This window comes from Hypanus sabinus, chromosome 9 (assembly GCF_030144855.1).
Source record: "Hypanus sabinus isolate sHypSab1 chromosome 9, sHypSab1.hap1, whole genome shotgun sequence".
Classification (NCBI taxonomy): domain Eukaryota; kingdom Metazoa; phylum Chordata; class Chondrichthyes; order Myliobatiformes; family Dasyatidae; genus Hypanus; species Hypanus sabinus.
In genome coordinates this window covers 51,624,654-51,638,845 of record NC_082714.1, presented here as the reverse complement: position 1 = coordinate 51,638,845, position 14,192 = coordinate 51,624,654, and the positions used below count along the sequence as shown (strand labels likewise).

The window sequence follows — 14,192 nt, the reverse complement described above, 5'->3', positions numbered from 1 at the left end:
CGGAAAGGAAGTTTAAGAGATGATTGTGAGCCAGGTAATGAGTACCTGCTATGAACTGCCAGAGGAAGTGGTCAAGTCAGCAACAATTACAGCATTAAAGAGGCATTTTACATTCTTGGAGGGGAAGGGTTCAGAGGGTTATCGGCTGAACATGCAATATGTATCTAGGAACAATAGGGAAGATGAGGTGGTCAGCATAGACCACTTAGGGCAAAGGACCTGTTACTTTGCTGTATTACTCGGTGACTAATTTGTCCTGTGGCACTCCGCTCACCCTTGTTGCCACTGCTGCCTTGTTTTCTCTTCCCTCCCCCCTACTTCTTCCTCCTAGCTCTTCTCCTAGTTGGTGGCCTCTTCTTTCTCCCTATCATATTGGTGGTCTCCCCAGCCCCGGCTGTCTTACTTCATCCCATGAAGGGTGCAGAGTGCCTCCTTTTTTGTGCAGTCATACTCTTTTTACTGCCCCACCCTTCTCACTCCTCATTTTCCATCATTTACTTGCAGCACCTCCCATTGCTGCCCTTCCATTTCCAGTTTACCATCCCCATTCATCTACTTCGGAGCTACCTCTCTAGGTATGGTAATTCTCTACCCTGATTTTCCCTTGGTGGCTTCTATCCCTTTCCCTGCCATGCCAGGCCCCACTTCCCCACTAATTTTAGAGTCCATCTAAGGAAAACCAGAACTACCCCACCCAGCCGTCCATCCTCCCACGTAGCTTAACAACTCCATTTCTTGCCCCTGACTGCCCTCTCAATTGGTAACCATTCTTCATTCTCGCTGGCATATTCCCAAGAATGTCTTCATCTTGGTGGCCCTGCTGCACTCTAATGGACCCTTCTTTTCTGCTCCATTGTTCCTCTTTCATCTTGAAGGCTCACTGTCCTCCTATCTTGGTAGTCCAATTCCTCTGCTTTAGTCTTCCCTCACAGCAGACCATCCCAATGCCTACATCGCTGGACCATGAACCCTCCATCTCCCTGATGATTCTCCCATTTCTTGCTCCCCCTTGTCACCTTTCAATTCCTCACTGTGAACATGTTTTCCTGATTTTAAGTGCCAGCCTATTTTCTCTTTTATTTCATTTGATACATTTTGGTTATTGGGCCTCCTGCTGCTTGAGAACTTTGCCTCTGAAATACCTGACAAGGTTAATACATCAAGAGTACAGAATAAACACAAAATATTCTGGTAAAGCATTGAGTTACGCCATTGGTGCTACAGAAACCAGGAGGTACCAGGGAGGGTCCCCAGGGTATGTGATGTTGGGAAAGAAGTATGCAGACTGTTTTTAGTCTGAACTCTGAAAATGAAGCTCACAGACTAGATGTTTGGTCTTGTTTTGATAGGCTGGATGAGGCTCTGTCACAATACCTGGGAGAAAGGACAGAATTCACAGAGTCTGAAGAGTTCTTGATGGAGATTTCAGAACCCGTTCGAAAATGCCCCCAGTGTGGCAGGGACATGGTTCTCAAACCAAAGAAGGATGGAGGGTAAGTAGCTGCTAACCTGGGACAGGAAGTTGACTGTACTCCTCCTCAGGCCGATTTCACAGGAACAGGAGGTTGGCATATGTACAGTTTATTGGAGTGACAGTGGCAATTTCCTTCTCGGAGCCTGATGGCTATTTGTTTACATTAATGGATGATCTGCTCTTTAATTTCATTTACTGTACTCACCTTTGCTTCAATTGCCTGATGCTCCGAGACCATATAAAAAGCTATTAATTTCTCTTTGGTTAGCTCATTATTCATTCCCTTGTGATGCAGGGGTCCAGTTTTAATGTACATATTCTATGCCCCCAGCTCCTTACACCCATTCCTTTACAGTCTCCTCTCTAGTTCTCTTTCTGCTTTTTGTTGTGTATGCATTTCTACCAGTGAACTTGCTACTCTTTTCCACGGAGTGAAAGCCCCTCAAGAAACTAGCCTTGTGGTAGCGCTGAGCAGATCCATTCTTGAGAGGTTTTCAATCAGTTGTGTGTTGTTTACCATAGTTCCTAACTCAACTTCTCATGTTTCAGACACTGCTATACATCTGCACAGTTCATACTTTGCCCCTCAGTATGTTTATGGGAAGCTTTAGGTAAGAGGCAAGAATGAGTTCTGTGAACACAGTAAGATGGAAGAGGAATTCAATGAACACATAAATGTTGGGGGTTGTGGAGAAGTAATTCTGTGAATTTAGTATGGAGTTGGGTTTTGGCAGTTGGGGGGCATGGAGAGAACATAATAGATAAGAAAATTAAACCTAATAAGAGCTCCACACTCATCATTTTTTGCTTCCCCAAGTTAAATCTGCAACTGTTTCATCTCTTACTGGAGTGAATGAGTTAAGCTTATACAGGTTGAGTACCCCTTATCTGAAATTCCAAATCCACAAACCTCCAAAACCTGATTTTTTTTTTAATGTCACAAGTGGGAAACTTTCACAAGACACTGGGGAGGTTCCCTGGTGATGTGCAGGTCTCTGAGCACCACAGACAGTTCTGAGAAGTGACATCGCAAACGCAATGAACAGAAGTTAATAGAAATAGAAAAACACTGCTTAAAGTGAAATCATGTATTATCAGCATCAGAGTGAACATATGCTGCTTAACAGTGTGCTGATCATGAAACAAGCAAAGATCCTACACGACGAACTGAAAATTGAAGGGAATTGGGAATATTCAACAGGCTGGTTGCAAAAATTTAAGAAAAAGTAAATTATTAAACCCTCTGCTGAACACGAAATTCTAGCACCAGAACAAGTCTATGATGCTGATTGTTTTTATACCTTGCATAAAATCTACGAAAAAGTAAAATACAAAAACACAGCATCATAGGTGGAGACTGAAAAGCTACTGTTGTTTGTTGTGGTTCAACGGTTGATTCAGGTATTCTCCCGATGCTGCTGTGCTGCTTTTTTTACCCTACACACATTATATTTTCATTACATTAATGGTATGTAATCATTTCTACTGCTAAGTAGATACGTGTGATGAACAAGTGTAAGATAAAGACTGCTTACCAGTAGCACATAAATTCAGAGTCAGAAATGAGCCCCTCATTATATATTCCAAGATCCAAACTCCAAAACACTTCCAGCCCAAGCATTTCAGATAAGGTGGTACCTGGAATTCTGTGTTTGAAATTCTCTCCAGATTTCTCTCTGGCGCTGTAAATCTTCTTTAATTCCATACGAACCCACCTCTGTGACCATGTGCATCACTGTAATGTTGTCTGAAAACAAAGCTGTGAAACACCTCAGTTATTTTACTACTTTAAAGGTGATGTGCAAAGCAGTTATTCTGTTGCCATGATGAGGTGTCACCCTGTGACAGTGTTGGCCAATTGCACTGCTAGTACTATTACTCACTGTATCTTTGTGTTGACAACAGGTTTTACCTTTCATGTACGGGGTACCCAAGCTGCAGGTCTGCGGTCTGGTTTCCTGATTCTGTCCTTGGGGTCAACAGGGATGGGAGCGTCTGTCCCACTTGTAAACCACACCCAGTTCACAGGTAATGACTAAAGTAGCAGAATCTAAACCTAATAGTTTTATTTTGAGAAAGCATAATCATTTTATTTGTTCTACACTTTCAGGTTAAAGTTTAAGTTCAAGCGAGGCAGTGTGCCTCCTTTAGTCCCCTTGGAGTTCGTTGGCTGCATTGGGGGTTGTGATGAGATGTTGAGGGAGATCCTGGACCTGAGGTATTTACATGGAACATCACATTCAAATAGTCAAACTGCCAACCAATTGTCACAGAACAGAACAGAGAATCAGCTGCGGGATCGTGTAAATAGTAGGAATAACAATCCATATCTGCCTGTGCCAACTGTGTCCATGAGCCGAGTATCCAGGACTGTACAATCAGTGATGGCAAGTGATGATAATGTAGTTGTGTGCAACTGTGGCCAAAATGCACTGCTTCTGACTGTCCGCAAGGATGGACCAAACCAGGGACGGAAGTTTTACAAGTGTAGTGTGGGCACGTGCGACTTCTTTCTGTGGGCTGACCAGGACGTTGAAGAATCAGGGAGTCGTGGAGGAACTGTCAGCAGAAGGAATGTGACCCCAGATGCAGGCTACTTACGTCGAGCTGAAAGCAGGGGGACATCCGGCAAAGGGGAAGCAGTGTGCATGTGCAACCAGCCAGCTGTCACACGCACAGTACAGAAAGATGGACCCAACAAGGGACGGGCATTCCACACCTGCTCCAAACCCAGAGAACAGCAGTGTGGCTTCTTCGAATGGGCTGATGAGAATGCTTTACGTGGTAAGTTTCACTACTGAGTTACAGCGACATGCTGCAGAGAAATCATGCCAATTATCAAACACCATTTGCACTATTTTCACATTAATTTCAATGTTTTACTTGCCCCAATTCTCAATTACTACCCCCAGCTTCAGAATCGGTATCAGGTTTATTATCACTGGCATGTGACATGAAATTTGTTAACTTAGCAGCAGCAGTTCAATGCAATACATAATCTAGAAAAAAAATAATAAATGAACAAGTAAATCAATTATGTATATTGAATAGATTTAAAAAAATGCAAAAATAGAAATATTGTATATTTAAAAAAAGTGAGGTAGTGTCCAAGGCTTCAATGTCCGTTTAGGAATTGGATGGCAGAGGGGAAGAAGCTGCTCCTGAATCACTGAGTGTGTGCCTTCAGGTTTTTGTACCTTCTTCCTGATGATAACAGTGAGAAAAGGGCATGCCCTGGGTGCTGGATGTCCTTAATAATGGACATTGCCTTTCAGAGTCACCACTCCTTGAAGGTGTCCTTGAAGGTACTTTGTAGGCTAGTACCCAAGATGGAGCTGACAACTTCCTGCAGCTTCTTTCGCTCCCTCCATACCAGACAGTGATGCAGCCTGTCAGAATGCTCTCTACGGTACACCTATAGAAGTTTTTGAGTGTATTTGTTGACATGCCAAATCTCTTCAAATTCTTAATGAAATATAGTCGTTGTCTTGCCTTCTTTATAACTGCATCGATATGTTGGGACCAGGTTAGATTCTCAGAGATCTTGACACCCAGGAACTTGAAGGTGCTCACTTTCTCCACTTCTGATCCCTCTATGAGGATTGGTATGTGTTTCCTTCATCTTGCCTTTCTTCAAGTCCACAATCAGCTCTTTCATCAAACTGCGAGTGCCAGATTGTTGCTGCGGCACCAATTTACTAGTTGGCATATCTCACTCCTGTATGCCCTCTCGTCACCACCTGAGATTCTATAAACAATGGTTGTATCGTTAGCAAATTTATAGATGGGATTTGAGCTATGCCTAGCCACACAATCATATGTATATAGAGAGTAGAGCTGTGGCCTAAGCACACATCCCTGAGGTGCACCAGTGATGATTGTCAGCGAGGAGGATATGTTATCACCAATCTGCACAGATTGTGATCTTCCAGTTAGGAAGTCTAGGATCCATTTGCAGAGGGAGGTACAGAGGCCCAGATTCTGCAACTTCTTAATCAGCTGTAGTCGATGAACTGCATCCAAACAGTAGGTGTTTGTGTTGTCCAGGTGGTCTAAAGCCATGTGGAGAGCCATTGACTTATTGTGGCAATAGGCAAATTGTAATGGGCAAGGAACTTGCTGAGGCAAGAGTTCAGTCTAGTCATGACCAACCTCTCAAATAATTTCATCACTGTCAATGTGAGTGCTATCGGGCGATAGTCATTAAGGCAGCCCACATCATTCTTCTTAGGCACTGGTATAATTGTTGCCTTTTTGAAGCAAGTGGGAGCTTCCTCCTATAGCAGTGAGATATTGAAAATGTCCTTGAATACTCCCGCTAGTTGGTTGGCACAAGTTTTCAGAGCCTTACCAGGTACTCCATCACGACCTTCCGCCTTGCGAGGGTTCACTCACTTTAAAGACAGCCTAACATCGGCTTCTGAGACAGATCAATGGGTCATCAGGTGCAGCAGGGATCTTCACAGCTCTAGTTGTGTTCTCCCTTTCAAAGTGGGCATAGAAGGCGTTGAGTTCATCTGGTAGTGAAGCGTCACTGCTAAACATAATGGCCAATTAAGCTACCAACCTGCACAGATTTGGAATGCAACTGGAGCACCTGGAGGAACCCACTTTATTCAAGGGTGAATGCAAATTCTACAGAAGCATTACCCAGTGTCAGGGTTAAACTTGGATTACTGGCATTGTGAGGCAGTGGCTTCTTTAGCTGCACCATAATGACTGGACAGCATCAGTAATATCCTCATTTAATTACCAATTACCGTGCACAATACTGATTGGGGAAAATTAAGTTTCTAAATTGCCGTCTAAAGTCCTGTGATTTATAATGCAAAGCTCTGAGCCAATGTGGCCCAGCTTCGATTAATGTTTTTGAGTGATGTGTACATTTCCCAATATGATTTACTACTTATTGAAACAAAGGTTGCATTTGTAAACCACCTTTGAATATGTTATTATAGTTCACTGTGCCAAGGCAGGGCTGCTGTAATGCTCAGGTTAACTGACCTGACTGAGATGTGTTAAGAGTTGTGAGTGGCCTCTGCAGTTAAATATTTAAGAACTAACTATTGAGTGCCAATGAATAGGTGTTTCAGTCTGCACCTAATTTTAGGGTCATTCACAAATGGAAGAGTACTTGGGATGTTCAAAGGTTCTGATCTTCTGATCTAGTTCTGTTATTTTTTACCTTGCAGGTTCAACAAATAATCGGCAGGATGGAAATTCTTTTCAGAATGGTCCCACAGCAAAAAAGCCACGGACCTGTGGGTTGTGCCATCAGCCGGGACACACCAGGATAAAGTGCCCCCAAAACCGTTGACTCTTCTTATCCTCACATCACTGATATTTTATCATAAGTTGGAAGGCTGCCTGCAGAGAAATCCAGCAGCTTCATCAAAGTTCTTCTGATCTTTCTCACAAAAACTAACCAAGCCCTTCAGAAGGAGTTCTACATTGTGTTATATTGAATGTAGAGTTTTGAGAGCTCTTGTTCAAAGAGGGACAGTGAATTACATGTGCACTGTCATCTCGTGCTGGATCCAAAGAGATAAAGAATTAAATTCATTACTTAACACTACCTTCAGAAGCAGCTGCCCTGTATCCTCCATTGCTGGATTTTATTCTTGGAATAACATTGCAACTTCTGTCAAAAACTTTTCTGGAGATGGTACATTTTAGAATTTGGTAATTGGAGTTGTGGTGGAGCTCTAACAAGAAGTATTTTAAAAGTTAATTGGATGCTCAGGATTTGATTTTTGATTTCAACTTCTTGAATTGAGAAGATAACTTCTGGTCATGTCACAGGGTTATCTGAGAGTTTAAGATCCAGTTCAAATAGTTTGAATTTGACTTTGGGATAAATCATCTGTAATGGTCAACCAGGGAATTAAATTTCTATTTTTGGATGGGTCGTGTTGTATGTTGTGCCATGAGATATAAGGAATACTTCAATGTCTGCATTGTCAGTAGGATTTCAGTAAAGTGCAATAGATGTGTAGACATCTTCTAAGCTTCAGCCTTGGCTCATGTTTATATTGGGGTACAGTACTAATTCATTATCTAAATATGGCGGGTACAAAAGTCTATAATATGTATAAGTAAGAATGGATGCCTGGGTTCACTGTATAATTCAAGAATATAACACGATTGGCAGTGATCTGTCATAGTGTGACACTAAGCTGCTTTAACAGTGTGAACATCACTGTAACCTACATATTGGATATGTGCATTGAGCCATGGACAAACGTAATATAGAGAGCAAAGTCTTTAAGAGATGGAATTGAATGAAATCTAGAATATACTTGGACATTTGAGAATTAAACTGAATTTTATCTTAACACTGGTCTTTTTTAATTTCAAAATTCAAATAATAAATCAATACTTACTTCAGTTATATTTTTATGGTAGATCACTGGAAGTATGATTTCCCTCATGTACCAATATATTGACTGTCTCTTGCATGTTTGATACAGGAAAACCATCCTGAACTGGAACATTTTGACCAAGGGAATGAAATAGAATTGTAATTTGTATGGCAGAATAAGAGTTCCCAACTTTTCTTTGTAAAGAACCAGGTGGAAGTTATTCAGCACCTCTAGTTTGTATCAACATTGCTTCAATATAATTCAAACAGTAGATTAACAACAATGGTTGCATGTTGTCCTAAAATCCGCTGGATTAAATTACTACATTGCCCTAATGAAATAAAGCAGATTATCTGATAAAATTTGAACACATAATTTACATCATTATAGACTACAAAGGCAAAGCGTTTTCATTTGGGCATTTCAAAAATATCAATAATCCAAAAAGCAAAACAATCTATTTGCTAAAATTCAGTGTTGTATTCTCATATTTGTAGTATTAAATTTTATTTTTAAAGCATAATTTCCTTTATTGCCTGACAGCCCTATATTATACTCTTGTGCTTTGTTGTCAGAATGAGCCACTGAATCACCATGAAATTCAGTGCTCTTATTCCACAAAGATTACACAAAGTACCCATGTCCTTTAGTTTTCATTTAGATTAAATTTTGTTGCATTGAAGCAAAAATAAACCCACAGAACAATTAAATAAAACAGTGCTCACTATGTACATTAGCATTAATTGGACGCAGTAGTGTGCAAGATATAGATTTTTAACATGCTGATTGTAATGTAGAACATTATAGATTCCAAAGCATCATCTTTTAATCACAAATAAATTTATACCGTGGAACTGCATATGCTCCCAACAGAGAAATTCAGGGTGTATGACTTCTCAAACATTCCCAGAGCACATGAAGTGCAGGTTAGATGAGGAGTAAACACTTCCGTATTGTCCCAGCTGATCCCAATAAAGCAATTCAAGTTGCAGAAATGTAATTTCTAATTATGTACTGTAAATCATAGCTAGTTTAAATATGGCAAAGTCTCCATATACTTCAGTGATATTATCCAGAAAGATTTTGTCAAACACAATCAGAATATGTGGATGAGCAGCTACAGTTCAGGGTCATTGATTCAGAGATGTAAGTTTGGAATCCAACCAAATGAACTCAACACCTTCTATGCACGCTTTGAAAGGGAGAACACAACTACAGCTGTGAAGATCCCTGATGGCCCTGTGATCTCTGTCTCAGAGGTCGATTTTAGACTGTCTATAAAGAGAGTGAACCCTTGCAAGGCAGAAGGTCCTGATGGTGTAACTGGTAAAGTTCTGAAAAGCTGTGCTAACCAACTAGCGGGAGTACTCAAGGACATTTTCAACCTCTCACTGCTATGGGCAGAAGTTCCCATTTGCTTCAAAAAGGCAACAATTATACCAGTACCTGAGAAGAATAACGTGGGCTGCCCTAATACTTTGAGAGGTTGATTATGACTAGATTGAACTCCTGCCTCAGCAAGGACCTGGACCCATTGCAATTTGCCCATCGCCACAATAGGTCAATGGCAGATGCAATCTCAATGGCTCTCCACATGGCTTTAGACCACCTAGACAACACAAACACCTACGTCAGCATGCTGTTCATCAACTATAGCTCAGCATTTAATACCATCATTCCCACAATCCTGATAGAGAAGTTGCAGAACCTGGGTCTCTGTACCTCCCTCTGCAAATGGATCCTCAACTTTCTAACCGGAAGACCACAGTCTGTCCAGATTGGTGATAACATATCCTCACTGGCACACCTCAGGGGTGTTTGCTTAGCCCACAGCTTGACTCTCTGAATACACATGACCGTGTGGCTATGCATAGTTCAAATACCATCTACAAATTTGCTGATGATACAACCATTGTTGGTAGGATCTCAGATGGTGATAAGAGGGCATACAGGAATGAGATATGCCAACTAGAGGAATGGTGCTGCAGCAACAACCTGGCACTCGATGTCACTAAGACGAAAGAGCTGATTGTAATGCTGAGGTTTTGTAAGGCATTGGTCAGGGCACATTTGGAGTATTGTGAACAGTTCTGGGCACTATATCTGAAAAAGGATGTGCATGCATTGGAGAGGATCCAGAGGAGATTTTTTAAGAATGATCCTGGAAATGAAAGAGTTAATATATGAGGAGCATTTGATGCCTCTGTGCCTGTTTAAAAGAATGGTGGGGGGGGGCATCTCATTGAAAACTAGTAAACATTGAAAGGCGTAGATGGAGTGGACATATGGAGGATGTTCGCAATGGTGGGAGAGTCTAGGACCAGAGGGCACATCCTTGAGGACAGATATGAAGAGGGTTGTGAATTTGTGGAATTCTTTCGCACAGATGGCTGTGGAGGCCAAGAAAGTGGGTATTTTAAAAGCAGACGTTGATAAGTTCTTGAACAATAAATTAATACCCCTTTTAAACATCATCTCACATTAGAGCTGTTGAAAAGGTTCTGGGAATAGAGTTTTTAACATTTTATTACAAAAATATGGCAAGGTTTGCTTCACTGGGAGGAAGCCTCTTCAATGATGTCAGCAACACCAGCGCTTTCCATTGACTGTTACTGCAATGTAGTGAGTATAGCAGTCCATAACACCCAGCACTAGCTGGGCATTTGCAAGCAGTCAATGATACTCTCCAGTCCATTGTCCCTCTGGTTCCTTTCTCATATGCACTATACTTGTCAACCATACTGGGACACCACCAAGAATAGCAAGTAGGGGGAAAATGCAGTGAACAATTATTTTGCCAACTGTTCATTAACCCATGTGCAATGGTAGTGAGATCATTGAGATGTCTGAGATACTGAGATCAGGCTCCTTAAATGCCAGAACTCTTAAGGAGCAAGGCAGTACAGTGAATGCAGATTGCTTTTTTGATTGTGGGAGTTAACTCATGAATATCCAATCTTGTCCTATTCCAACTAGTATATGAGAAATACTCATTCCTTCCATTGTTGCATTGGCACTACAACATACACATTTACTTGCACAGGTTATACCAGTAACACCTCACAAACGAATGACTTCTACTAGCAAGAAGGACAATGCTTTCCCAATTATCTGTTGCCATGTCTTGCAGACTTATCCCCAAGTTTGCAGGAAGTTTCTCATTTCAGATTTAAATGGCTGGCCTCTATTTCTATGTAGATTAGCAATCCTTGGGAAACATCTGGTCCAATCTAGTTAGAGGTCAGGGGTAGTAAATGAATCATTGGGCTGGAGCCGTGGTGCTTGGGTCAAGTTGACACCGAGCTGCGATATCTGTTAATGTCGTGGCTCCGACCTAGTTGCTTTTTTTTACATTCATGGGGATGGTTTTTGGGACAGAAGGGGAGTTGGGGTTTAGGACAGGGATGAGGGAGAATGAAGAGTTAGGGCAGGAGCATGTGTTTAGAGTCTAGGCTCTGAGAGTTTAGAGTCTTGACTCTGTGGTCAAAGGTCAGCCATCCAGAGGTCAGGTCGGTAGGCACTGAGTAATTGCCAGATTGCTGATTCCTGGGTGGGAGTTACAAGAGCCAGTGACACTCCCCCCCCCCCCCCGAGATACTGGGATCAGTGTCCGTAAGAGTCCAGAAATCAAGGACTGAGGCACTCCATGTCGAAGACCAGTGATCCCAGAGGTGAGGTTGTTCGAGGCCTGACGGTCAAGCCCATGACTGGCAAGTCTTGGGTCAAAGCCTGAAGTTCAAACTCATGACCAGCAAGTCCTGAGATCAATATCCAGAGGTCAGTGAAGTTTGGAGGGCAAAGCCAAAGGTTGAAGTCAGAGCCTGGAAGGTCAAAGACTGAAGTCAGCGAGTCCAGAGGCAGAGGATAAGTCCGGACCAGAGACTGGTTTGGAGACCCGATGTCTGTGAGTTTGAAAGTCCAGGACCAAGGGCTGGAGGCTCAGAGGTGGCCTGTCCTGTGGTTAGAGGTCTGTGTGTGTGTAAGGGGGTGGGAAAGGGGCTTGGTTTGCTGTTGTTGTCTTGTTTTGTTCTGTTACTGTTGTTGCTGCTTGTATCGTTCTGTGTTGTGTTTGTGTTGAACATTGTGGGTATGCTATGTTGGCACTGGAATAGATGGTGGGCACTCGTGGGCTGCCCCCTGCACACCCTTGGGTGTGTTGGTTGTTAATACAAACGACACATCCGATTGAATGTTTCAATGTGCATGTGAATAAATAAGTACAAATCTGAATATACCCTATGCTTAGTCTTCAAAGCTTTATGTTTTTGAGAGATCACCTTGCATTCATCCACAGTTGAAAGTATAAAAAGTTTTGTTGTTAATTCCTTTGTGGATCAAACAGGATCCTCTTCACTTTCTTCCTAACAGTGATTTCTCAAGTGTTGCAGGCAGGCAAAATAATATCACACAGTATTCAATTGCCAGGATACAGATATTTGATTACAGAATTAAAGTGATATCAGGAGAAGTAACCACTTCAGATACCGAGTAACATTGATTGATTGATTTAATTCTTACATCTAAGGGAGTAAAGATTTTTATGTTGCATCTCCGTCACAATGTACAAGCAATAAGAAAGGGAAATGTGGTAGGATATTGCCCAAACACTAAGATTGTATATGTAATTGTATTGTATACATCTATGTACAGTCAGATATGTAATCAGATCAATGTGTATTGATAAATCTGACGGCTTGCTGAAAGAAACTGTCCCGGAGCCTGTTGGTCCTGGCCTTAAGGCTGTGGTACTGTTTGTCAGACAGTAGCAGCTGAAACAGACATAATGAGGATATATCTGAAGTGATTTGGATGCAATAGATATCAGGAGCCATTGCTGCCTTGTATTGTAAAAGTGTGTTGGATGGAAGGGGATTAGCCCGCTTGATCTCTCAATCCTGCACCAAAATTTAACAAAATTGCAGCTGATCTGGTTTTAATCTCAAGAAGATGAAAGAGGCTGCAGGTGCTGGAATTTGGAACAAAACGTCTTGATGCAGGGTGCCAAACCAAAACATTAACTTGCACCTTTTGGCTCCACAGATGCTGTTTGACCTGTTGAGTTCTTCCAACTTTATGACTTTAACCTCAACTTTGCATTCTCATGTTAATTCTGATTTTACTTACCTTGGCTGAAAATAAATCATTTTGGGATTGACTGCAGTAGGCAACATTGTAAATACATAAATGAAAGTGTGTGTTTCTTTCTAAGAAAGAACTGTAAGTGCTCTGTGGGGAAGGACCACAGTTCAGAGTCCTCCTGCCATTACAAACAAATTAATTAAACCTTTTGAACTATTTGGTTTCACGCTTACAGGTGGATAATTGATCATAAAGGAAATAATTACATTGTTGACTTTAATTAAAAATTCATTATTTATAAATTTTGGTATTTTTCTATAAAGAAGTATATTTTGAAGTTTAAAATAAAATGTATTTGAAGTAATTCTGAATTTTGGGCAGTGTAATTGTTTTTGTCGAGATGGATGACCAAAGAATCCATTTTATAAATAGTCGTAATTTTTAAGCAAAAATTATCCAGTAATTCAGAAGGGAGCACGGCAAATATTTCCTGGTGAGTCAGATGATGCCCCTTCAGTATTTCCAAATGGTTGGACAGTGGATTACTAGAGCTTTGCTGTCATCGTGTTCTTTCCTTTCCAGGAGTTCTGGACCGGAATTGGTAATGTTTCTTTCACCACACTTGTTGCTTGACGTGCTGAATATTTTCAGTACTTTCTATTGTGTTTCAGATTTCCAGCACCTGCATATTTTTGATTCCATCTGCATCTACAACAGTTTTAGACATAACCTCCTTTTAATTAGACTTCATACTAATCAATAAAATCCGAAGATTTCAAGTTTAGCGGGGAATTCCACCCAGGTCAGGAATGAAAAGTAACAGCGTCCTAACACTTAAACAGAAATAGAAGTCAGACACCCCAACCACCACTATCTTATCATTTCCTGTCAGTCATCTCTGTAGACATTGCTGGAGTCACTTTAATGGACGCACAATCAATCTACGTATATAAACTATCTTGTTTATTATTTATATTTATTGTGTATTTTATCTTGAAGTAACAATTATTTCGTTATCCATTACACTTGTCTACTGGCAATGATATTAAACAATCTCCAATCTTGCACTCAATTACTGATGTCCCACAAACATGGAAGCTCGACAGAGGGACCCGCCCACACACTGTGACGAATGTTTCTCCTGCCCAATCAGTAAACGGTCATCTTAGAATAGCCAATCAGCAAAAGGCAGACAATTTGTCTCACGTCCGGAAACGGGATAGCTACCGTGCAACCAAACCTTTCCAAAGGCTTGTGGTTGATAGGTACATCGACCA

At 41.3% G+C, this 14,192-nt stretch overlaps 1 protein-coding gene across 1 annotated transcript in view; it reads left to right on the top strand.

Annotated features, from left to right (window-relative positions):
• Positions 1 to 7,861, top strand: part of top3a (DNA topoisomerase III alpha) — a 31,057-nt gene extending 23,196 nt beyond the window's left edge. The window contains exons 16-19 of the mRNA XM_059979674.1: positions 1,350 to 1,493; positions 3,380 to 3,502; positions 3,585 to 4,258; positions 6,667 to 7,861. Of these exons, the coding sequence (XP_059835657.1) occupies positions 1,350 to 1,493; positions 3,380 to 3,502; positions 3,585 to 4,258; positions 6,667 to 6,791 (1,066 nt within the window). The 3' untranslated portion in view covers positions 6,792 to 7,861. The remainder of the gene's footprint in view (positions 1 to 1,349; positions 1,494 to 3,379; positions 3,503 to 3,584; positions 4,259 to 6,666) is intronic.
• Positions 7,862 to 14,192: the final 6,331 nt, after the last annotated feature.